This window comes from Haliotis asinina, chromosome 3 (assembly GCF_037392515.1).
Source record: "Haliotis asinina isolate JCU_RB_2024 chromosome 3, JCU_Hal_asi_v2, whole genome shotgun sequence".
Lineage (NCBI taxonomy): Eukaryota > Metazoa > Mollusca > Gastropoda > Lepetellida > Haliotidae > Haliotis > Haliotis asinina.
The window spans coordinates 70610569-70634614 of record NC_090282.1 but is presented as its reverse complement, the minus strand read 5'-3'; the positions used below and the strand labels follow the sequence as shown (position 1 = coordinate 70634614).

The following is a 24046-nucleotide window of genomic DNA, read 5'->3' as shown; positions in this document are numbered from 1 at the left end:
GTTAATGAGGAATAGGGTATGGGAGATTGGAAGTCAGTAGGGTGTTGTTATAACAAAGTGGATTGAAGTACAGAATTATTTTATCAAGTGATGATATGTGAGTGTGATTTGGTAGCCCTCATCTCTGTTGATCACTGGTTCGATCTTCATGATGTGGAGTGCCTGTAGTAGCTTGCGGATTTTGTAGTCTGATTGGTTCTTTTCTAAGATTTTAATGATGTTTTAGTTGATGGAGTGGTTTGGGTAGTCGACAGTGGCTGATTTGGGGTCCTGTTTACTAACTGAGGTCTGGTGTTCCTTGAGTCTATGGATGAGGGGTCTGGAGTTTTCACCTACATAGGTGTCACCACAGTCACATTCAATGTGGTACACTACACCTGCTGGTTCTGGCTTCTGGGCAGTCTAAGTAAACTTAGTCTCAGTGTATTTTGTTACACCCTACCACTGAGTCTAACAAAACCTAGTAGAAGGTCGTGTCAGGTAAACTTTGAGCGACCAATGGCCGTCCAATCAAACGCAAGACGATTAAATAGATTTCACCAATCAGACAATGGCTACTATTTAGGGATCGGAGGGACTTTCAAAATATTCAGGTCACTAACACAGATCTCTCCACAAACAAAAATCTGCATATAACACAATTATTTGACCAGCAGTATATATCCTTGGGGTTTCTGTTGACATGGTTACCATTAGCTGATATTTCCGCAAGATGAAATCCTTGAATATTGCCAAAAACACTATTTTCAACGCGTGTACTCACCGTTGTCATGGTTGTACATATGCTGTGTGCATGACCCGGAAGCGAGCGTATGCTAACTAGCATTCGGAATCCTTCGGGTACGAACCTTTTCGAGATAAAACATTTAAAAGGTATGTGCGAATGTCCACTTTTGCGATTTGGTAAGCTGTGTTATGATTGGTCAATCTCAAAGGTTACCTGAAGCGACCTCCCATAAGGTTTTGTTAGACTCAGCAGTGGAGTGTAACGAAAAGTACTGAGGATAAGTTTACTTATACTGGGCTTCTGGGATGCTGTGGGCCTGCCTGTTGCTTGCAGGAGGTTCTGGATGGTGTTGTCTCTTTGGAAGGCAACGTCGATGTTGGCCTGTTGTTTCATTAGTCTGCGGATGTGGTGGCTGGTTGATCCAATGTACAGGATGCTGATGGTGAAGGGAGCTGATTGTTGTCTGGGGCTGTTGGTGGTTGGCTGGAGGGTGCTCTTGATGGTCTGGTTGACAAAGGAGGGCGAGTATTCGTGAAGAAAGGCGTTATCGCAACCCTGACCCGTCGTGCACATCTCTACACCTGAACTACTCGAGATCAAGCTGGGCCACCTCAGACATGCCTTCACAACGAATACCATATACCTTTGTCAACCAGCCACCACATCCGCAGACTCCTGAAACAACATGCCAACATTGACGTCGCCTTCCAAAGAGACAACACCATCCAGAACCTCCTGCAAGCAACAGGCAGGCCCACAGCATCCCAGAAGCCAGAACCAGCAAGTGCAATGTACCACATTGAATGTGACTGTGGCAACACCTATGTTGGTGAAACCTCCAGGCCCCTTATCCATAGACTCAAGGAACACCAGACCTCAGTTAGTAAACAGGACCTCAAATCAGCCATTGCCGACCACATCAGAGACCACCCAAACCACTCCATCAACTGGGACATCAAAATCTTAGAAAAGAACCAATCAGACTACAAAATCCGCAAGCCTACTAGAGGCACTCCACATCATGAAGATTGAACCAGTGATCAACAGAGATGAGGACTACCAAATCCCACTCGCAGATCATCACTTGACAAAATAATTCTGTACTTCAATCCACTTTGTTATAACAAGATCCTACTGGTTGCCAATCTCCTATACCCTACTTCTTATTAACGTCTGGCTTCCCATAAGTTTGTGTACATCAACCCCACTAATTGTATAAACAATTCGTCTTCTCATCCATTCTAACAACATTTCACGTATATATTCCTCCAGAAATTCATTACCCTGTACCATTTGCTTGACGACATTAGTATCTATGTCGAAACGTCGCACTCACTGAATAAAAGAAGTTGTATATCCATAAATCATAGTCCTCATTCTTCACTCTTGTTGAAGTGGTACGTGCAGTTCATGTAGTGGCTGAGGTGACGGATTAGGCAAATGTTCATTGAGAGCATCCCATAGATATTCACTTGGGGACAAATCAGGTGATCAAGAGGGTCATGGTAACACCTGAATGTTGTTTTGCTGGAGGAAGTCTTAGCAAACAAGTCAAGCATCGTTGTACTGATAAGATCCACAATTGGTGATGGGAACGTGATGTAACCGGCCATAAGGAGGTTCAAAACCATATTTTTTCCAGTGTGTATATTTCTCTAAGTGAAATTACTACGTTTCTATTACATGTCTTAGCATGGATTTGTATTCATGGACTGTCAGCTTGGTTCCGCCACTGGTTGCATTTTTCTTAGACTGTTCTCTATGCCACTGTTGCCCTATGGATTTGATGTTTAATTTCAATAGTCCACGAAGCAAACACATATAGATTGAAATTATTTATTAAATCAGATGTACACACATTCACAATACAAGTGTGTACATGTATATGCAGATGGACAAGAAAGGGAGATAATCTTGTACAGGTAGAAACAACTTGTGAATATAGAAGTGAGAATGGACATATAGTACAAAGAGGAATGGGGCTGGGATATCTATTGTATCTATGTTTCTAACAAATACTTCTAACACAAACACAAATGTAAACCACCTGATTTTCATAGTACAGTCACCTTCTTATTTCAGGTTACAGAGAGTATCTCACCCAGTATGGCCTTGAAACAACTAAATATCAAATGACAATTCTAAAAATAAAAATGGAGGATCCAAATAAATACATGTAGGAATTTCTACATAATTCAAGTCTAGATATATTAATGAACATAAAACAATCATTATGGTACTCTGAAACACAGATCCCCTGAAAGTTGATACATCACACAACTCAATCTAAGCACTTATCAGGATAAAAGAAAAGTAATCAGTTTTCCCATAATTATGACCTAAAGACAGTAACAATTGACAAAATACAACAAAACTGCCTTTGTGAGGTATCAAAATGAAAGAACATTCCTTATGTAAACTCAGTGCTTAGCTAACAGTGAAGGATATTGTCACTATTTTCACGTAAAACTTGGGCAAGTGATGGAGATTGAATTCCATTATATCTTTGTGAAATCCCAACTGAAAATACTTCTTGCTGGAATGTCGCAAGACTAGTAGCAGCAAGTTTGTACAGCTCAGCAGACTAGGTGCACTGACTATTACCCTAAACACATCCATATTACATACATGTTTATAACAAGGTGATACTTCAATGTAAGTTTATGACAAGCATGGCAGGTGCTTGAACACCAGAATCTGTCATCCCTGGTGTCTCGTACATGTTATATTTCCTCCATTCAATGCAAACACAAGTCTAAGAGCCTAACAAGGATGTGCTTACAATACACACGGTTAGTAAAGAGAAACTTCACATACATCACTTGACCCACTTTCACACTCCTATGGAAGATTAAAACAAAATCAAGCATGATGATACACTATAATGAAAAGCATCCTTGTGAATACTGGACGAAAACCAGTTTCAGAAGATCCATGCTAAGTGAATGCTGCACCTGTATAGTAGAGAACTAGTATGTAAAGCACTCCACCATCACTCAGCAACATGTGAGTGAGTGAGTGGGTTTAGTTATATGCCTTTTAAAGAAATGTTCCAGCAATATCATGATAAGGGACACAAGAAATGGGATTCACCAGCAACATGAAAGATGTGTCATAAGTAGTAACAAAACCATGATTCAGTCATCATGGAAATGAATCGTTTGATGACAACACTTAACATGGCTTGACTTGCAACTTCAAACTGTGTTGCCATGGAAACAACATATGCTTGTGTTGCCATGGATACAGGACAACAAGCATCTGTTGCCATAGAAACATGCAAGCAGGTACTGCAATGGAAACAAAACAATAAACATGCATCCTCACCTAAACATCACAAAATGATATCACAGGACGAGCTCTGCGCAAAACTAGTACACTGTTCATCTCATATACATGTGCCCAACACTTCATCAAGTGTGTGATACAGGTAGCAGGATCTCTGAAACTGGTCTGGCAATATTCTCCGACATCATCTCACATATACTATTATTTTTTGTGTATAAGCAAGATGCAAAGTACCTTGCTTCCTCCCTGCACAACATTCACATAGAATCACATCTCTACATATATGTTGGAACCTTTTTTGTGTGTGTTCAGATTCTATCATGATTCGTAACTGCCCACTTCAAGCTAATGAAATTTTCCGAAAACCAATCAACTTCTACCTCCTTGCAAACAGCAAAATGTCCTACATGCTATAAAATCTGGATATTAAGGTACAATATATACAAGTTCAAACAACAAATGCGGTAAAGAAAGCTCCACTACAGAACTGTGAAAAATATCAACAACAACAACAACCATTCTCACATCATATCAAATGATACCTTGGTTCACAACTGATAAAATATTCAAACAATTCTGGCACACATAACTGATGGACCATATTCATATCACTTAGAAATCAATCATAAGCCATGGCCACTTAACATAATTAGACAGACTTTTAAAGACGTGAATGTAATCAGACAGAGCTGGAGTATGCATATCAAATTCAATAACAGCTAATGACTCAGGACCTGCTCATGAACTTGGTCTATAATTTGAAAGCAGCTCAAAGTAAACAAAGGTATCATTCAAGGCTATCACTTTCTCTCTCCCTCAGACAAATACAGTGGAGCAGGCAATCCAGTCAGCATTATAATGAATCAGAGAGACCTGGGTGGTTGGTATTGTATGAAAGTGCCAGCTCTTGAAGTTTGCGATTACAGCCAAAGAACTAATACAAGCCCATGTGGTGCACAGACCTTGAAGGCTAATATTAGTTAAAGCTTTCACGCTATTTCATTAGGTTACCACCAGGCTCCTGTTAACATATTCTTGGATATTCTTATGGAGCTGGCTTGGAATCCCACACAATGTCTTCAGTTCACAGGCAGATGTCTGGTTGCCTAGATATTTCTAGTTTATTAAGGAATACAAGTCGGAACTTCACTATCCTGCTCTTGTGATGTCAACTAATCCAGAAATACAAGGTAACTATTGAGGAGCCCATGTTTCAATTGGATCACGGACCACAAGCATGGTGATCGCAATTAATACCTACAGTTCACACTATCAGCATAATACGTGGAGTTACAAACTTAAAACAATGCATATTTACAAATAGAATCAAGAAATTACAAATGTATAATTACATATCCTTTTATGTTCCTGACATGATAAAATACTAATCACTCCAAGATATCTACATGAAGAAGTGTGATGACAAAAAAGTGAATGTTAAAAATCCAAATTTGAAAGCAAGGTTGTACCAATAGAAGTGTATAGAATCAATACCCCTTGCTCATACAAAGGGTAACATGGATGCACTGAGGCCACTGGCTGAATGAATGCTTCAGCTGCACTGTCCATGTACACATCATTTAGAGTCGAAACAGGTGATGACCAGATATAAACATCTGCAACATATGTATCTAAACTGTGATGATTCAAAAACATTTTTTCTACACAAAATTAATTTTCAAACTATTGAAATAGTGGCAAAAAAAACCTGGTTAAAATTTAAATTTGACCCTAATAATGCTAAAACAATCCAGCTGTATGTTCAAACTGTACATTCTAGATAAGTCACAAGCAGCAGAATCAATTCCGCTAAAATCTGTGACAAAGTACCGACTTACAATTCCAACATGTTCAATAAACATGATAAAACATTTGATATATGAACAGAGAGAGAATTTAGGAACTATCATAAGACAGAAATTATAACAATTATGTAAACAATATCACCATGGAAACATAACTGTAAATTCTCCCTCTGTTTTTTTACAAATCTGATATTTTAAAATGATCACAATCTGTAGAGATCTCCAACTTCCCTCCCAAGTCGTGGAATGCCTAGACAGATACAAGGAGGTAAATCTAGGCCAATTCAGGTAATGGCGTCAGTCAAAGAGATTGTTCTATCTCTGATATCCCATTCTGTTAAGATGGTGAACATGGTGATCCACAGCTCCCCTTGAATCGATCCACCATATCGCTTGTGTAATGGTATGAAACATCTTTTGAATACGTTCTCACAAAGTTCCAAAATATCCACATTTACTTCTTCTATAACTCAATTCTGTAACATTATGATAGTAGAGAACTCTTGCAACTTAAGCTCGGACATTCCTCTGCCTGACTTCATCTTTGCCCTTGTGGTCAGCAGCATTGGCGCTGAAACATAATGGCCGCAAACATCAACACCAGTATCATTACATTTATAAGAAGAAAGTACAGGAAATACAAGTTTGTTGAGATGTAATATGTTTACACATACAGAAAAACTGTACTGTCTAGAAAGTTGAGGTGTACACCTATGCCTGCTTCAGACAAATGATAGTTCCTTGGTATTCCTTCCTTTTTCATCCTTTTCAGTTGAGTTGTTCTTGAATGCCACACACAGTAATATCCCAGCTGTAAGGCAGTGGTCTGTAGATTATTGAGGATGAACCAGACTATTCAGTAACCCAGTGATTAAAAATTGTCCAGTCTGATCACACAATCCTGTTTGTTGCCTATGACATGCTTGGGTTGCTGAAGACCAATACTAACACAGACTTTCAAGGGTCGGGTTTAATTAGATTAATAAAGATTAATAAGACTTTTGTAACGATTACAATGCTACAGAGTTTTATGACTAAAAGGTTTGCTTTGTCTATAAGGGTGGTAACTCTAGACTTTATTCCTTCTAATCGTCAGGGATGCTGAAGACTAACTTGGACCTGCACAGGTATTGGGTTCCAAAAACCTTAAGTGATACACCACACCTACTGTATGGTACAAAACACATTTTTATACAGGTTCACACAAAGCTTGAATTTTGCTTTCCAAAACATCCACATTTACCTTTTTTTTCATTTTTCTATAAATTATTTCTCTTAACATGACTTCACCATGACAATGATCCTACAGATGAGCACATGAAAACCACAAAGATTTAACAAATACATGATCACTAGAGCATTTCTTAAAATTCCTCCCAACTGCTTATGGAAGAAACTAACAAAAAAATAATACTCACGAATTTCCTGCATCTGCATCATTGACTTCATCCTCAGATTTGCCACGCTTCTTTTCATATATGAAGATGATGATGCAGAGGACAATGACTTCGGCAACAATGCCAAGGAAGGGCCACAAGGCAGCCAACTTGTCTGCAGAAAACAGCACAGATCCTTACTACACATATTACACATCTGACAGATCTTTGGAAGGGAACTTCAAAATATATACCTGACATGCAGGCTTTAATGCAGTGGAGAAACGTCTGTTCAGTAAGCACAACGGATGCAGACAAAACAAATCCAAGGGATAAAGAATAATGTGAACTTAACTAATTTCTTGACAGGCCATATGAGTGAGTGAGTATAGTTTTATACTGTTTTAGCAATACTCCAGTGAAATTCATGGTATATGGCAGTGGTCTGTAAATAACAAAGTCTGGACCAGACTGTCCCCTTATTGACATCACTGACTGATCCCTTGGGATACAATGATATCCATCAACCAAGTGCATCAGTCTGACCACCTGATCAGTTAGTCGCCACTCATGACAAACATGCGTAGGGAACACAACGTCTAACAAAATAATTTCCCAGTACATGTGAAAAGAAATGTGAACATACCCTTGACTCTGACAACAATGGTGCCATTGGCGGACTGGTTGAAGTAGGAGCTGTAGGCAAGGCACATGTACTTTCCTTTGTCATCAAAGTCCACCTCAGCAATTTGCAGCATGCCGTCTTCGATGTTGCTGTGGTCATCAACTGTCACTACAATTTTCTTGTGATCCTCAACGCGGACATCATCCTTGAACCAGGTAATGGATGTTGCTGGGTAGCCCACAACATCGCAGCGGAGAGTAAGGGGATCTCCCTCGATCAGGTTCTTGGACTTGTCAAACTTGCGTACATAGGGTGGTGCTGCAAATACATGGCATGTTATAGGAAGATCTGGTGGCTTGCCAGCTTCAGATACAATGGATTCTGTGATCACTGGATAATGATTAATACCTTGACAATGACAGACACTGTCACTTTGTATATATCCACCAAGACGTGTAAATGCTAACTCCAGTATGGTGATACTGTCACTTTGTATATATCCATGAAGACATTTCCCACAGCTGAAAGCCATTTAGAATATGGTTACATGCAACATATGTTAGACTGGGGAGTACACTTTTGTAATAAAGAACAGATCCTAGAACTTTTGTTGGGCTAAATCTCATTCAGGATTTGAACCCACCCCTTTTTCTGAAAATAGCATTTTTGCTGTTCAGCATTCTAATAATTAGATGTACACAGTGTCACTTTGTACAGTCATGTTTATAAATCCTAAATACTAACAATTAGATACAGAAAATGTCAGTTTGCATAGTCATGCAGGGCTCCAGATAATTTTTCAACACTAGGAGTATGTATGCCTTATTTTTTAAATATAAGAGTACTGGAAAACATTTCAGTACTGAATGGAATTTAATGTAAGTAATCTTGTGATTCGTTTCATCTATGCACCACAACATAGTAAACAGGTCAATATACAATAAAGCAATACGTTTTCAGATAAATACGTCCGCAAATGATTATAAGACTGTGGTGCTGCTGCTATGTTTTCTGATTTTTCCCCCTACCATATCATGCATATGGCCCTATCTGGAGCCCTGGTCATACATATGAGTCACCGAAGATGAATTATTACCCAGATCCTCACAGGTGAGCAGAAACAAATACGTACCATAGAAATTGACAGGAACCTTGGCCACTTGATTATCATCCTTGAATTTGAACACACAAAAATACTCGCCACAATCACTGCGAACTGGAAACAAAACAGACAAATATCCAGATTAATATTTCAATATATTCACGATATTGTTTTGTTATCTAAGTCATCATGCTGACACTGATAAGGTCTTTACATGAACACTGGAATCATCGACAGCGTAAATAGGCCAAATCAAGCATTTAGTGATTTTATGTAGCTGACAAAAAATTAAATCAGACGTAGAAATTTATGCAGAATTATACGTAAGAATTTGGATACCTGCATAAAGTAAACAATAGACAAACATTTCAACATGCCCACAAATCAAATATCAGCCAGGATAACAACCTACCTGGGTTATTGATGGTAAGGCTATCCTCAGTTATTTCAATTTTCTCGTCTTTCTCAAGCCTCTGTTCCCCCTTCTGCCAGTACATAACATACTTCTCTGGGTCTATGTTAGTGGCCATGTTGCAGGAAAAGGTGGCAGTTTCCATGCCCTTAACATACTCTGTGTTTGTTGTTGTCACTGAAAGGGCATACAAAATAATGCTTATCAATAGTGGTGGTCCATTTAATTGAATATTGGTCACTAAGACCAAATGAGCAAGCAATCAACCACACTCTCTCTTAATCAAACACAAACGATTTTGAGATACTGATGTAGTCTTTGGAACACTTGACTATGGAACATATCTTCGAAGTTGTCAGGGCCAGTGAATGTGTTGTCCTCTTAGAAAACTCTTTTCACTTACTGAAAAGTCACGACTGAACAGTTCATGAAGACTCCAGAAGTGTTATGTTCATGATATATTGGTCATCTCGTTAAAGTAGCAAGCTGCATCAAGTTATGCTTATCTGCAATAACAACCTGGGTAGGAAAATATGAAAAATGACACTAATCAACTTTTTTAATGGTTGACGGTAATGAAGCAATCATCGATTGTGAGATTTCAACCAATTCCCAACATTACTTATCGTAAACCCAAAATATCAGTTACTACACTGACATTAAAGATTACATGTTTGAAATTCATACTTTACTTGAAGTTTACTATCCTGACACTTAGGATTACATCTGTGTAAATTATAGCTTACAAATAATTGAATTTAGACAATTTATACATAGTGTTTTCCATTCCATGCACTAGAAAAAGCATAAAGTTAGAGAAAGAAACTCAGTTTGCCTGCATAAATATAAACATGATACAAAAATCAACCAAAAATTTAATTAAAACTGGAAAACCCTTCAAAAAAACAAATTATTACTGACTATCGGTATCATCGTTAGTTTTAACAGAAAATGGCCAGTGATACACAATTCTTCAAACAGCTATTTATTATTTTCTTCATTAGTTTGAAGTTCTCTTTCAGTCCTTCTGTAAAGTAATTAGCATATAGAAACATAGGGGTGAAAATGGATGCTCTGCTGTTGGTCCACAATCTCAACTCAATCTGGTCAAACAAACAAAATGAAAAGGGACATCTAGGAAAAAGTAGGCCAATGATTTGAAAGGGTGAGTCGCTTAAAAATGACAATTTCTTTCAGTGAATTTGCATTCACATACGTCACCACTGGCCATAACATGTGGGTTTAAGGGATTTTGTTTGTTGTTTAACCCTGCATTGAGCAATATTCCTACTATATGGTGGTGGTGTGTAAATAATCTTGTCTGGACCACACAATCCAGTCATCAACAGTGCCATCAACATCACTGGCATTAATCTACCCTATATGGATAAGATGACGTGTCAACCACTTCAATGATCCTGACCACCCAATCCTGTAAGTTGACTCTTGCGACAAGCATGGGTTACTAAAGACCAATTCTGACCCGGATCTTCACAGGTTGGGTTTGAAAAAAAAAAAGTAAGATTCTTGTAATGATTACGATGCTGCAGTAAGTTCTGACTGAAAAGTGTGCATTGTTTATAATACAAGGGTGGGCACTCTAATCTTTATTCTTTGTACGTCCTTTTAGCATACTTTTCCACGCGGTATTCTATGGAAAATGTGGTGAAATCAGAACTTTACATGTATTTTTTGTTTTCATACTTACTTGAAAAGTTAAATATTCTGTACGAGACCACCTCTCCCAGGAATTAGGAAAGGCAGGGGCAATGGGCCCACTAAGATTTTGAAGTTTACTATTGATACAAGGGCAATGGCCAATTCTAAATTCAGAATATGGCTAATACTTCTGAAAATGGCCCATTGTCAAAGTTCCCTCTCCCAATTCCTGCTCTCCCAAAAGCAATTGCAATTACTCTTCAATTTAGACCACAATAGTCAATGTGACCAACATAATCAGCAGGATGCCATTACTATTTCAACAATATCTGAATGTGCTTTATAAAACTTCAACTCAAGACAAAACAAAATCAATGAATGTTCTCAGTTAGTAATTAAAATCTAGGTCACCCGAAATGGCACCTTAAGTGGAAAAACAAAAATTCATATTACAAAACAGACAATACTGACTGAAGCAAAGCAAATGAAACATTAAGCACCCACACTAAAGGTGAAATGACAAAAGAAATGAACAAACGCTAGAAAAAAACTCTCAATGGTGCAACAAAGCCTGAAAAAAATATAACATTCAAAATATTCTTACCATTTAGAACCTTCACTGTTATGGTTCTGTCTGGGGTTCCTGTAAGTTTACATCTGTACTCATCGGAATCTTCTGGGGTGGTTGATGTTTTCTGAATTGACACCAACTCTGTTTGGTGGCTCCTGTCGCCTGGTACGTAACTCATCTTGGTGACAACCTTAAAGCCGGCATCTGAAGCTTTCTGTGTCCCTTTGTACCACACCACATCTATTTGATTTTCTCTAGTATCTTCACCTGTGCAGGTTAAGTTGAGGCCATTTGGGGCAACCACGTACAGGGTAGCATAGTTAGGTTCTATGGTCAACTCAGATTGCACTGAAAGACAATATAATGCGAGGTTAATATGAGTGTGAGTACAGCTAAGGTCATGAAATTTGTTTTAAAAAATACTTTATTTGCATTACCTTGATGTACCGACTTGTATGTGGTGAATCAGTAATCAAGTGCTAACTTACAATACAGATCTGTGCTTTGTCCATGTCCATTGTCTAGGCATTTCATTGAGACATACACACTATTATTTGAACAGTTTGACTTTACACTCCTAACTATGCTGACAGGTTAAGAGATTATAACTTTCAACATAGGATCACAATAAAGTTAGCAAATTTACCCAATTACTTTGGAAAATGTTTCTTAGTCACTGTTTTTTACGCTGAATTAAGCCAAATGCTGCATACACTCTTCCATACATAGAAGTGTTACTGTTCATAGTTAGAACCAGGATTTCACACAACTCACAAATGTAGAGAATGAACACAGACAAAAGACCAAAATTCACATTGATATTTCTATGTGTTTGGTTATTTCTTTCCAGGCATTTTAGTGCATCATTTCATCCAACAGTCCATAAGGTCACTGATTCATTCCAGGCTCAAAAAGAATCAAGACATACAGTTCTCAATGCCATTACTTCACACAGGATTCTCACAATATGGCTCACATTGTCTGCAAGGACTCCTAAATATATTGCTACTGTAATGTTGGGATCCCCATGTTTGTGAGTCAAGGAAACAATATCAATGTTCATGAAGTTATTGGTACAATCAACAGTACACACAAAGAGTTTCAGAAATAGCTGAAAGAAGAAAATAACTGGTCCTTTTAGGTCGTCGTGTGTGACCAGTAACCATTACTGCAAAAGTAAAATGATGAAAGACATATGATGGACTTTGACACTTCAATAAAGAAGACTGGTTCAATATCCATACTGACCAGGGTTAGCAAGTATTTAGCAAATGACTAACGTCTGTGCACGTTTCTAGGAAACATTCGGAAGATAACAGACTTTGGAGGAATTTCCGACATCTACTCTCTTCGGTTCGAATACACAATGCCTTCGTTACCGACTAGGAGAGTAGATCTAGTACTGAACATACTCCATAAACCCAGGCTAATATATGTCCCGAATATACCTCAGCATGCACATTGCTGTAAATCAGGCCACCTTGTCACAATCTCCCCGAGAGGCAGATGTATATCAAAATCGCCCTTACTAGTTTTAAACTCAGGATGTAAAAATACGGTGCGTAATATGTGACCATGTAGATCAGCTGATTGCAAGCCACAGAATCTGACCTTGGCTTGATTTTAGATCCAGTTATAAATGCGTTTGGTAGAATGTACTCACCATAAACGGCACTAAAAACCACGGTAAGAGGTGCTAAAAGGTTTAATAATTTCGCCATTTCGTACTGATCGACAACTACAACACACAACTGGGGATTTGAAGGTTGTTTCCTCTGTTCGACGATCCTTGTATGTCTCTGACAATATACTTCTTCGATAATGGAGGAGGAGCTTAATGCGCATGCGCGAATTTACCACAAGTTATATCCTGTTTCATAAAAAGGAACTGCTTCTTCAACAGAGATCTAATTATGTTAATTAGGTACACAGAGAGCTTTATATCGCAATTCACAAAGCGATTGGGGGAGATTTTACACACTTTTCTTACCTGCAGGCATACCGTGACATGACATGGATAAGATCATCAAATGTTTTATAAACTAGAAACGAACACTAACTGACCTACTTATAGGGTTCACGCAACTGAGATAATCAGCTGTGACCCTTACTTACTGTACACTCCGTTCACGACAGGGTAGGATGTACGTATCTGTTTAAAGAAAACGTGTCTGTCGTGTAACCTCTGACGGTAAACAGTCTCAAATTTCTGCTTCAATATGAAATCCAAGTAGGGGTTCAGGGGGTAAAATTCCAGTCGGGCCAGTGAATCTTCATGGGGCTATTTTGTAAATAATTCACAATCTACGACTTATAATACACTCAAGATTATGGTCAGCTAAAACTATTCAGCATATTTACAGTTAAATGATGAAGCTTGTACCATGCCGACAGTATATCTTAATTATTTTGATCTATTTTATAATCTTTTGGTATTTTCTACATTCAAATTTTGGACTAGTGAATTATTTTGTGGGCTAGTAACTTTCAGGCATATAGCCAGTCCGGGCCGCCGACCTGGCTAGCACAATGTTGAAGTAATTCGCACACTATGTGATAAACCCATTAAGGTTTATCTTAAGGTCATATGCAACCAAAAAATCAAACATAATTAAACACAATCATCACTTATTCATGACATATTATATACCTTGCTGCTTTTTAAAAAACCCCAAATAAACAAAATTATAAGCGTACAATCGCGATTCTAAAGTGCAATATTTTGTACTTGGGCTTACTTCCCTGGAAACGAAGCCAGTCACAGCAGGTGGGTGTGCGCTCAAGTGTAACGACGGCTTCCAATTGGCTGGTTCATTTGCTGTTGTGCTGAGGGCACATTGTGAAAAGTCAGAAAGATGATCTGTTTGTTGGGGATTTTAGAAGTATGATGAATCACAAGAAAGTAAGATTCTTTATGAATAATGACTTCTTTTATTGTACTTGAAGCGTCTTTTGAGTATGGATTCATATACCATTGTCAAACAAAATCATATACACTAGAAGAAGTTGTTATCCATAAAGACTGTATATAGAGATGCTGGGTTTTATAAATACATGTTTTCTGAATTTGTGTTCGGTCCAATCAAAATGATCTCAGCAGAGAAGGTGAACTACTGCGTGGCTGGAAACTGCCGTTCGTCCAAGTACACAGCAGGACTTGAAACTGACAAGTTTGCACCAGTTTCCGTCAGATCAATTCATCCGTGGAAAATGGATGTACTTGTTTAGCAACCCATAAACATAAAAACCATGTCATCTCTACAAGTATCACACCTGCCTAATTACATAACGTGGCAAAGACAGGACTCGGGTGCACGAGACACAAATCGGTTTGTTTTGTTTATGGCATATAGCCTGATAGGTGTTAAGTTCAAAATGCATGTGGTCAATGATTGAAGCTGTGTATTGCATATTGTCTTTAGCAGACAGGCAGGCATATAGGTGTCAATAAACCAGGCATTGAGCTTTCTCTGTGATAGAGGCTGTTTACCACAATCAACAAGTCTTTTTATGTAACGAGTAGATTATTTACTTGTTTGTGTACACAACCAAGATTAGACTACTGCTTACGACCTCATACCCCGGGCATGCATACTGTTTCAAGCTCCGCGAACCTGTTCACTGCGTATGCGTTACGGGCGCAGCGCAGCACAGTTGTTCAAACCACTTTTCCCCAACACTGGGGAAAATTTAGTGAATCGTTTGAACTCTGATTTCGCGGACTGTTTTTTCATCGCGTTCATCCTGTTTTTTAAATGATTTGTCTCGGTAAGTGCATACCGAAAGGTATCAAACTCTGCAAAGTTGCGTTTTGTGTGACCTCTAATGTATGTGCACACTAAACGATTGCAAAGTGTATGGTGACGTGTTAGTTCGCACCTGATAGTCTGTGGATGTCAATCGACATTTCATTTTACTTTTGCTCATTCGCACTAGAAGACAGAAATGTTCATCTGAAAGGGAGTGAGTGAATGAGTTTTGTTTTAGGCCGCACTCAGCAATAGTCCCGCAATAAGGAGGCTGTCTAAATAATCGAGTTTGAACCTAACAAACCAATGACCAAAACCATCAGCATCCAAACATATGGGATACGACAACCGGTGTAAACCAAGTCAGCGAGCCTTACCACCTGAGCCTGTTAGTCCCTTATCTGAAAGAAATAATCAGAAAACTTTATAACATACATTTCTTGAAGATCCCAGAAGATCGCTGCCGCTCGTATTAAATGTCCTAGGGGTTGAGCTTGAACTCCGTTCACCTCATTTATGTCTTGAGGTTGTGGGGAAACCTTGTTGTTCGATTCCCAACATGGGTTCAATGTGTTGCCCATTTCTGGTGTATAACCCGCCGTTATTGCTGAAATTCTGCTGGCCGTAAACGGCGTAAAAACATACTCATTCACTCATGAGCCTGAAATCCTTGTGATTTCTGAGGGTGTATTCAACTCTATGTGCACTTGATACTTATTGTGTAATTAAGGCTAAATAAAAAAGATGAAATGTTTGTTTGAGCGCGTACAATTTTTCTATCGTCATTAAAAAAAAAATAATTTAAACTTGTCTGCGTCCCGATCACCAATTTGTCCACTATAGGAATGAGCGTCTGTAAGAACGAGTGTGACTGAATTTACAACCCATTAACTCGTTCTAAACTTCCAAAGCCATCAGTCTAAGTAAACTTAGTCTCGGTGTAACGAAAATCACTGGGGATAAGTTTACTTAGACTGCCAAAGCCATATTTCTGAGAGACAAAAATGAAAACGCGTTCTTTCCGCGTCACTTTTTTTCTTTCAAAAATTTAAAAGAGAAGCTATAGCGCCCTTGTCACTTTTGGCAAAAAATGTGCCCGAGAAACATTTAATTTTTTTTTATACAGCCTGTTTTGGGGTTTGGGAACAGAACGGTTGTCGCCAAAGAGTTAGTTACCCTGTTGACAGACCAAAGATAGTCAGGATCATAATCCTAACGAATATCTGATCCGAACCCGTCTCAAGCAGATCCACACAAGCACAGTCGACGAAAATGTGCCGAACTAATTGCGACGTCCTCAATCAGTCCATGCTTTCGCAATCCTTGTAACAGGTTGTGGGTTCGAGTGACAATGAATAGTATACATGAATATCTAGTGCCATGAATATCACGCGCAACGCGTGTACCAGTATAATGGAGATTGAGATTTCTGGGGTTGTTGCAATCGACATAGCAATAACTATCGTCGATCCTGTATTATTATTATTATTATTATTATTATTATTATTATTATGTTGCTCAGCAACCAGTGCATTCCGCCAAGTTCGTGCTCAGGGATCAAGAGTTTATTATTTTTTGGTCAAAACTGGCCAGGAACCCTTGCCCGTTGTACGGTTAGACGATGTTGATGCACGTCACCGTGACTACATCTATTCTCATGACATCAGTCACTAGATTATCTGGTCCAGACTGTACTATAATAAGATACAAATCTACTTTCTCTCTCTCCCTCTGTCTGTGCGTGTGCGTGTCTCTCTCTTTCTCTCTCTGTCCATCTCCCTCACTCTCTCTTTCATGTTGCATTGTAGTTTCTACCGAAACAAACATTCTGGTCAACAGCTCCACTTCGTACTATGTCCCGTTAATCTGTGTGCTTCCATGCCATCTAGCTCTCATACCCCCCAACCCCCCCACCACACACACACACACACACACACACACACACACACACACACACACACACACACACACACACACACACACACACACACACACACCACACACCCCACACACTCTCTCTGTATGTCCCACCTGACTGTGGCATATCTCTGTCATAACACAATACTTACAGAATGAACAGTAACACACTGTTCTATTGTACATTTTCGGTTAGGTGGGTGTATAAAGTACGGCTCCATTCTATTTGTCTGCGAGATAAGCGATTGTGGATCAGTGTATAAACTTGAGAGGACATCGAGTATGATGTGACGCATACTGACGTGACCATGTGTGGTGCTCAACACAGGAAGGAACTAGAGGCTCGAATAAATGCACTACAAAGGTCGAATCCGTCATTACTTACTGTCACTCACAACCATCACTTCTTGAAACAGTGTGTACTCTTCTGTCAGAATGAGTCTAGTTTTATGCCGCTTTTAGCAATATTCCATCACCATCACGGCCGGAGACATCAGAAATGGGATTCATAATTTGTACCCAAATATGTGACGAGAGAACGCATTAACCACTATGCATACGTACACGCGTACGTACCCGCGTATGTATGGAATGAAGAAACCAGAAATTTAGAATTGTTTTGTGCTATTTTTAGATTAATTATAGCAATTCTTTGTTCGTGGTCTTAAAAAGACTTCAATTATTTCAGTTTTTGGTCAAGGGAATGTAGACCAAAGTGTTATATATGAACTTTAGACGTGGACCAACTGACTGAATAGTCACCGCCCCACAAGAGAACAGAAAAATGGAACCCATATGTGACGCAATATCGTGTGTCAAACGTTGCTATCATACTTTATAGTCCATTTCAACATCTGACCTCCAACTTGGCAAGGGGAACGGATTTAGAGGTTGTGCCGACACGAATATGCGGCGTCACACACCATTATAAATCTACCGATACTTTTGCCTGTGTCATTGTAGTATCTGGTTTCAACTTTGTGAGAGGTTCACCTTTCAAACAAGACCAGCTTGAAGGTTTTAAATTTAAGTCAATTGAAGACCTTGTATGTATAAGTGACCTGTCACAGCTTTATCTGAACAATGATGCATCGACTGTTGTTTTTCAACTCCAGGATGACAATGAAACATTGTTCATCCTTACATGTAATAATTTCACTTGTTGGCCTTTTATCTTATTCGTTTTATACGGCGAATGCTGTGTGATTTCACTATAAGGTATCAGGGTGTTTTAGTATTCTTTCAGGTGTATGTCACGATGGTTCAGCCATTTATACAGTCAATGCGCTTCTTCCATGGTCAGGCTGAAAACACCAGGGTGATGTTTCAGTCAGATACTTCAGAGAAGAAATGTTTCTAATGCAAGCTTGTCCATTTCGGATACAGGGCTCTTATTCTCGAAACGTTCGTAGCCCTAAGAATACGTAACTTTGATCGTAGCCAGTGTGTTGAGAATATGCTTAAGACGTTCGTAAGGCTACGAATGTATCGGGAACAGCTAGCCTGATTCGCAAGCCTTCCCACAGTATTTTTAAAACCGGTTGTTGGCAGTTTGTTATGGAGATATATTGAAGATGTCTGTGTAATCTTGCACGTGTGATTAAGATTTTACATCGCTTTTAGCAATATTCCAGCAATATCACACAACACAAGAACTGGACTTCACACATTGTACCCATATGGGAAATCGATTGCGAGTCTTCGGCGTGACGGACGAACGCTTTAACTCCTAGGCTACCCTATCACCGTTTATAATCTTTAGCATATCCACGTTTTGTGTGCAAAAAAGAAGGAGTGTATGTTTTCACGACGTTCTTAGTGATATTCCAGGGGCTTCACACATCGTACCCATGAGGGGAATCGAACCCTGGTCTTCGGCGTGACAAGCGAACGCTTTAACTGCTAGACTACACAACCCTCCCGGGTTGCTAAAGAAAACAAACTCTGTTTGTTTAATCTCTAAGTAAAAGCGGTTTAATCTTCAAGTAAAAGCGTTTTAATCCTCAAGTAAAGCGTTTCGGAGCAGATCCTATATTTTCGATAGAAAGATCGTAAGTTAATGTTAATCTATGACACTTACGGCTATTCTAGCTCTAAGAGAGCTTTAAAAATATAGGTTCCGAATTTTAATAATTTTATGATGCTCTTGATGAGTTTGTTTGTTTCAGTGACACCTCTGTCTCCCGTTTTACTACAATGTGTAAAGTTCCCGTTACAAGCGTTAAGTCAGATATTGTGTGTACAGCTGAAAGTCCCACACACGGATCACCATCACAGTAGGACTGGGTATTCGCCTCGAGACGAGCAGACATTGCGCTAGGATCAACAGGACGTAATCCATCTGCAAGATTAATACCTGCACGGAACAGGTGACATTGTCCTCAGTTGTACGCTACATAATATAGACTCAACACAAAGCGTCGTCCATTATCCTATAGCTGTAGCACCGACACCGGGGCCATTGTTTAAATAGTTAGGACTGGCAAGCTGACACTCCTGAAGTGTGGACAACCAAGCAGGTTTAGCTATTGTCATGCTGTGACATTCACGGTAGAAACATATGCAAAGGCCACGGACAGCTGCATTGGGCATGTTTTGTTTGTAACAAAGATATTCAGAGGATTTTCAACCCCAAAGTGGTTTATGTCCATCACAAGGGGATGGATTTACTGTTGCGGACCCTTAAGCATTACAAGCGGTAGGACTGGTCGAGTTCCTATTGTCTTGTGTAGTGCTCTCTCTCTCTCTCTCTCTCTGTCTGTCTGTCTCTCTCTCTCTCTCTCCCTCTCTTTTATGGTGCATGGCATATGAATCGGCGATCTCGACAGACACTTACATACGTACACATATATACTCTCACATAATGACACGCACACGCGTTCATTCACACACATATATATTTATATACAATGTTGGGCATTTTTAAAAACCTATATTTTGTATGCTATAGTTATATCTACACTGGGGATGTTACTCAACTCTAACAGCTGTTACTGAGCGCCAGTTTGTAAATATCAAATTCCATGACCGAATAATTGTTTCTGTTTGTCTATTTGTTGAACATGTTGGGTTTATTGTCAGACAATGTATGTTTCAACACTTAATATAAATATCTCTTGACAGCAATTATGAAGATAAATTATCATAATCTTCTGTTTTTCCCACTTCGTCTTTTCTGGAACATATTCAGTCATTCAGGGAAAGAACCAAGCTCTTAACAACAAAAAACCCAACAACAACAAAAGAAAAAAAAAAGAAAAAAAAGAAAGAAAAGAAAAAAACCCCAAACAAGCAGGTCGTAAATATTCTGTAATATTGTGCATCCTACATCAGACATTCACACTACGTCTGTAACGAAGTAACGGATGTCTCGAACTGTCCTTTTGGTCCAGGTCACTTGCTCTCCCTATGTACAACATGCGCATAACTAACTACGATATTAACGAAGTAAGTTAGTTGTCCTTTTGAATTCGACATATCAGTAGCAAGCTGTGTTTATTTACATGATTCAGACCACTGGACAACTGACAGATTGCTGTGAAAATTCGAACTACAACAGACTGGTTGCTTAGGACTAACATGTACGCTTGAGCTGTTTATTAATTGATTGAAGATGAGCACCGTCGCCATATGCTGGAATGGGCGTTGATAATGTCGTATTCATATTTCATAGCTGTCCTGACAGAAGCAGGGGTCTATGCGTGTACAGAATATGCCGTGCGCTGTACGTTCAGCTGTTTTGCAGAACGAGGCGATGTATTCATAGTTAGGGCTCTACTTATGCAGATTCAGCCTCGATTCAGCATATATAATAATTATTTGTGGTGGTGGGTTTCACAATTCGCACTGATATTCATGCATCGCAGCCAATGCACTAGATTGGAACAGTCTTCGCGTGGCGTCGGTTTGAACTGCTTTGAGTCGACCAGATCCGGTGTATTCCAGTACATCACTGTGTCGTCACAATACAGGCTGTTTGCGGTTGGCGCATGTGACGGAGTGAGGGACTTTACACAAGCATAATAAGTTCTCCTCCGTGTGATTTCTATACAGTGTGAAACTTCTATGTAGGTGCGGTTGCACTGTAATTACGTTTGGTAAGTGACAGCACACACCATAATCGCCTGAATATGTACGGACATGTTATCTGTACAGTATTAGCCACGCAATGACAGCCGTTGCCAGTGGTTACTCACTGCATGGAGAGCGATGTAATTATACAATTAGTCATAAAGTCGAGGGTTAGATATTTGTAACGCTATAGGTGCTGTGCTTGAGATGTCGTCAGCACTGTGTCCAACGACAGTAGCGATACAGTTTGAGGTCATAATATGTACTGACAGCAAAAGAAAACCAAGTTTCGAACAATATGAAATCTCATAAAAGTAAGCATGTTTATGTCTTCTATTTATAACCTTGACAAAAACCAGAGTCGAGTTTCTTTTTCTGTATAGCATACGTTATAACTGCTATCACTGAATCTACAAGTGCGGTGAAAAAATAAGCATAACCCATCAAGCCGCATCCTTTCGGTACCTTTTGTTTGAAAAGCCGGTAATATCGACAGTGGTTGTGAGTATATGGCAGATTGTGAAATCAATCATTTCATGTAATGACTAAAAACTTATACCGTGAAATGAGTAAGAGCATTATCCATTACTCGTCATTCTGTGTAACAATATCGATACTTCGGGCCATTTCATGAATCGTCACTTCATCTATATGTGGTGGACGGGGACTTGTGAGGTGAGGTGCAACAGCTGAAGTGCAACAGTCTCTGTCACAATAGTTTTAACGGTTAGTGACAATAAGTGATGTTGAAATTGTGATCCACATTTGTAGATAAAGTTATTAAGTGAAATTTCATGGAATGACAGAAGGTTATTGATTTTTGTTACACAAAATGACACGAAAAGACTGACTCTTATTCATTTCACGAAACGACTGATTTCAGAATCTGATTGTAACATATATACCTCACAGGCGCTGATCTTTGTGTTATAAGGCCGATAGAACTGTCTGCAGTTCTAGATGCTCTCCTTTCGAATGGGCTAAATCGATAATTGCTCCATTATTTAAACATGGAAACATAAATGACCCTAACAACAAGTGTTGTTAGTAAAACATTTGTATCTGTTATCATTATTAGGCTAAAGCAGTGGTCAAATACGATCGGCTTGATGGATTTAGAAAGGAATATTCAACCTTTGATCACATTCTTTCTGTATACTTAGTAATTGAGCGATGTTTAGTTTTTAGTGAAAGAAAACTGCATGTAGGTTTTGTTGATTTTAGAGAGGTTTTGATTCTGTTGGTAGAAATATAACGTGGAAAGTCTTAGATATAGAGGTCTTAAAGGGGAAAAGGTTGATATTATCATTTCAATGTATTCAAACGTAAAATCTTGTGTTCGATGTAGAAATGCTGTCAGTGACTAATTTGATTGCCCTTTTGGTGTACGACATGGGTGTGTCCTAACCCCGATACATTTCTCATTCTCTATCAACGAATAATGTTTAGATATTATGCAGTCTGATAGACATGGCATCTAATTAATTTCTGATCTAGTTTAACTTTATATTTTACACTTTGCTCACGAAAGGATCCTTATGTCGAGCACTATTATTGGCTTTCAGAAATAAATTATACACTTTCGTCTTATTCAGATAACTGGAGACTTGATGTTGATGTTGAAAAGACCAACATTCTTTTATTTCGTAAGGGTGATGCATCTCCAACTGAAGGAAAGTGGCACGTATGGTGAACGTATGAATGTTGCTAACTAATATAAATACCTTGGGGGTACTGTTTACACATGTATTAAATGTGGATAAATATATGAATAATTTGGCAGTTAGAGTGAAAAGGGCCATACTTCAATAATTGCTCTCTGCTACACCAGTGTTGGAGGCTGTTGGTCCCAATGTATTTTTCAAATTGTTTGATTCGCAAGTTCATCCTTTTCTTCTTTATGGGTCTGAGATTTGGGACTACAAGGGATGTCATACCATTGGGCCGATTCACATTCCTGCTTGTAAAAACGTTTCTAAATGTTGTGATATCTATCCCTAATAACATGGCGTACGGTGAATGTGGGAGATTTGGGACTACAAGGGATGTCATACCATTGGGCCGATTCACATTCCTGCTTGTAAAAACGTTTCTAAATGTTGTGATATCTATCCCTAATAACATGGCGTACGGTGAATGTGGGAGATTTGGGACTACAAGGGATGTCATACCATTGGGCCGATTCACATTCCTGCTTGTAAAAACGTTTCTAAATGTTGTGATATCTATCCCTAATAACATGGCGTACGGTGAATGTGGGAGATTTGGGACTACAAGGGATGTCATACCATTGGGCCGATTCACATTCCTGCTTGTAAAAACGTTTCTAAATGTTGTGATATCTATCCCTAATAACATGGCGTACGGTGAATGTGGGAGATTTGGGACTACAAGGGATGTCATACCATTGGGACGATTCACACTCCTGCTTGTAAAAACGTTTCTAAATGTTGTGATATCTATCCCTAATAACATGGCGTACGGTGAATGTGGGAGATTTCCTTTGTACAAAATTTCTTGCTTTCGCTGTGTTAAGCATATAAAATAAGCATGTAAAATAATGAACATACCAGAACATCGCTTGCCCAAAACAACCCGCGATATGATTGTCCATCTTGATCATATTATCAAAAATACTTGGGCAACCCGAATTCGTAATCGCTTGTTCAGACACGGCTTTGGATTTGTTTGGTAATCAGGTGATGTTAACGCATTTTTCAAACATTTTCGTATCTTTAAACTAG

The 24046-nt window shown here is 38.9% G+C and overlaps 1 protein-coding gene across 1 annotated transcript; it reads right to left on the bottom strand.

Annotated features, from left to right (window-relative positions):
* Positions 1–2549: 2549 nt before the first annotated feature.
* Positions 2550–13398, bottom strand: LOC137278392 (basigin-like). The gene is made up of 7 exons (XM_067810687.1): positions 13229–13398; positions 11599–11913; positions 9336–9512; positions 8954–9037; positions 7843–8139; positions 7239–7371; positions 2550–6391 (listed from the first exon to the last, which is right to left on the bottom strand). Exons 1-7 carry the CDS (start codon positions 13284–13286, stop codon positions 6331–6333), a joined length of 1125 nt encoding a protein of 374 aa, XP_067666788.1. The 5' UTR covers positions 13287–13398; the 3' UTR covers positions 2550–6330.
* Positions 13399–24046: the final 10648 nt, after the last annotated feature.

Excerpts from the sequence above, each read along its gene's own strand:
- LOC137278392 (XM_067810687.1), bottom strand. The coding sequence starts at position 13,286 with ATGGCGAAATTATTAAACCTTTTAGCACCTCTTACCGTGGTTTTTAGT. Across the intron at positions 8,140-8,953 it reads GGTTCCTGTCAATTTCTATG|CACCACCCTATGTACGCAAG; the intron begins GTACGTATTTGT and ends ATGTATTTGCAG. Across the intron at positions 7,372-7,842 it reads CATTGTTGTCAGAGTCAAGG|ACAAGTTGGCTGCCTTGTGG; the intron begins GTATGTTCACAT and ends TGTTTTCTGCAG.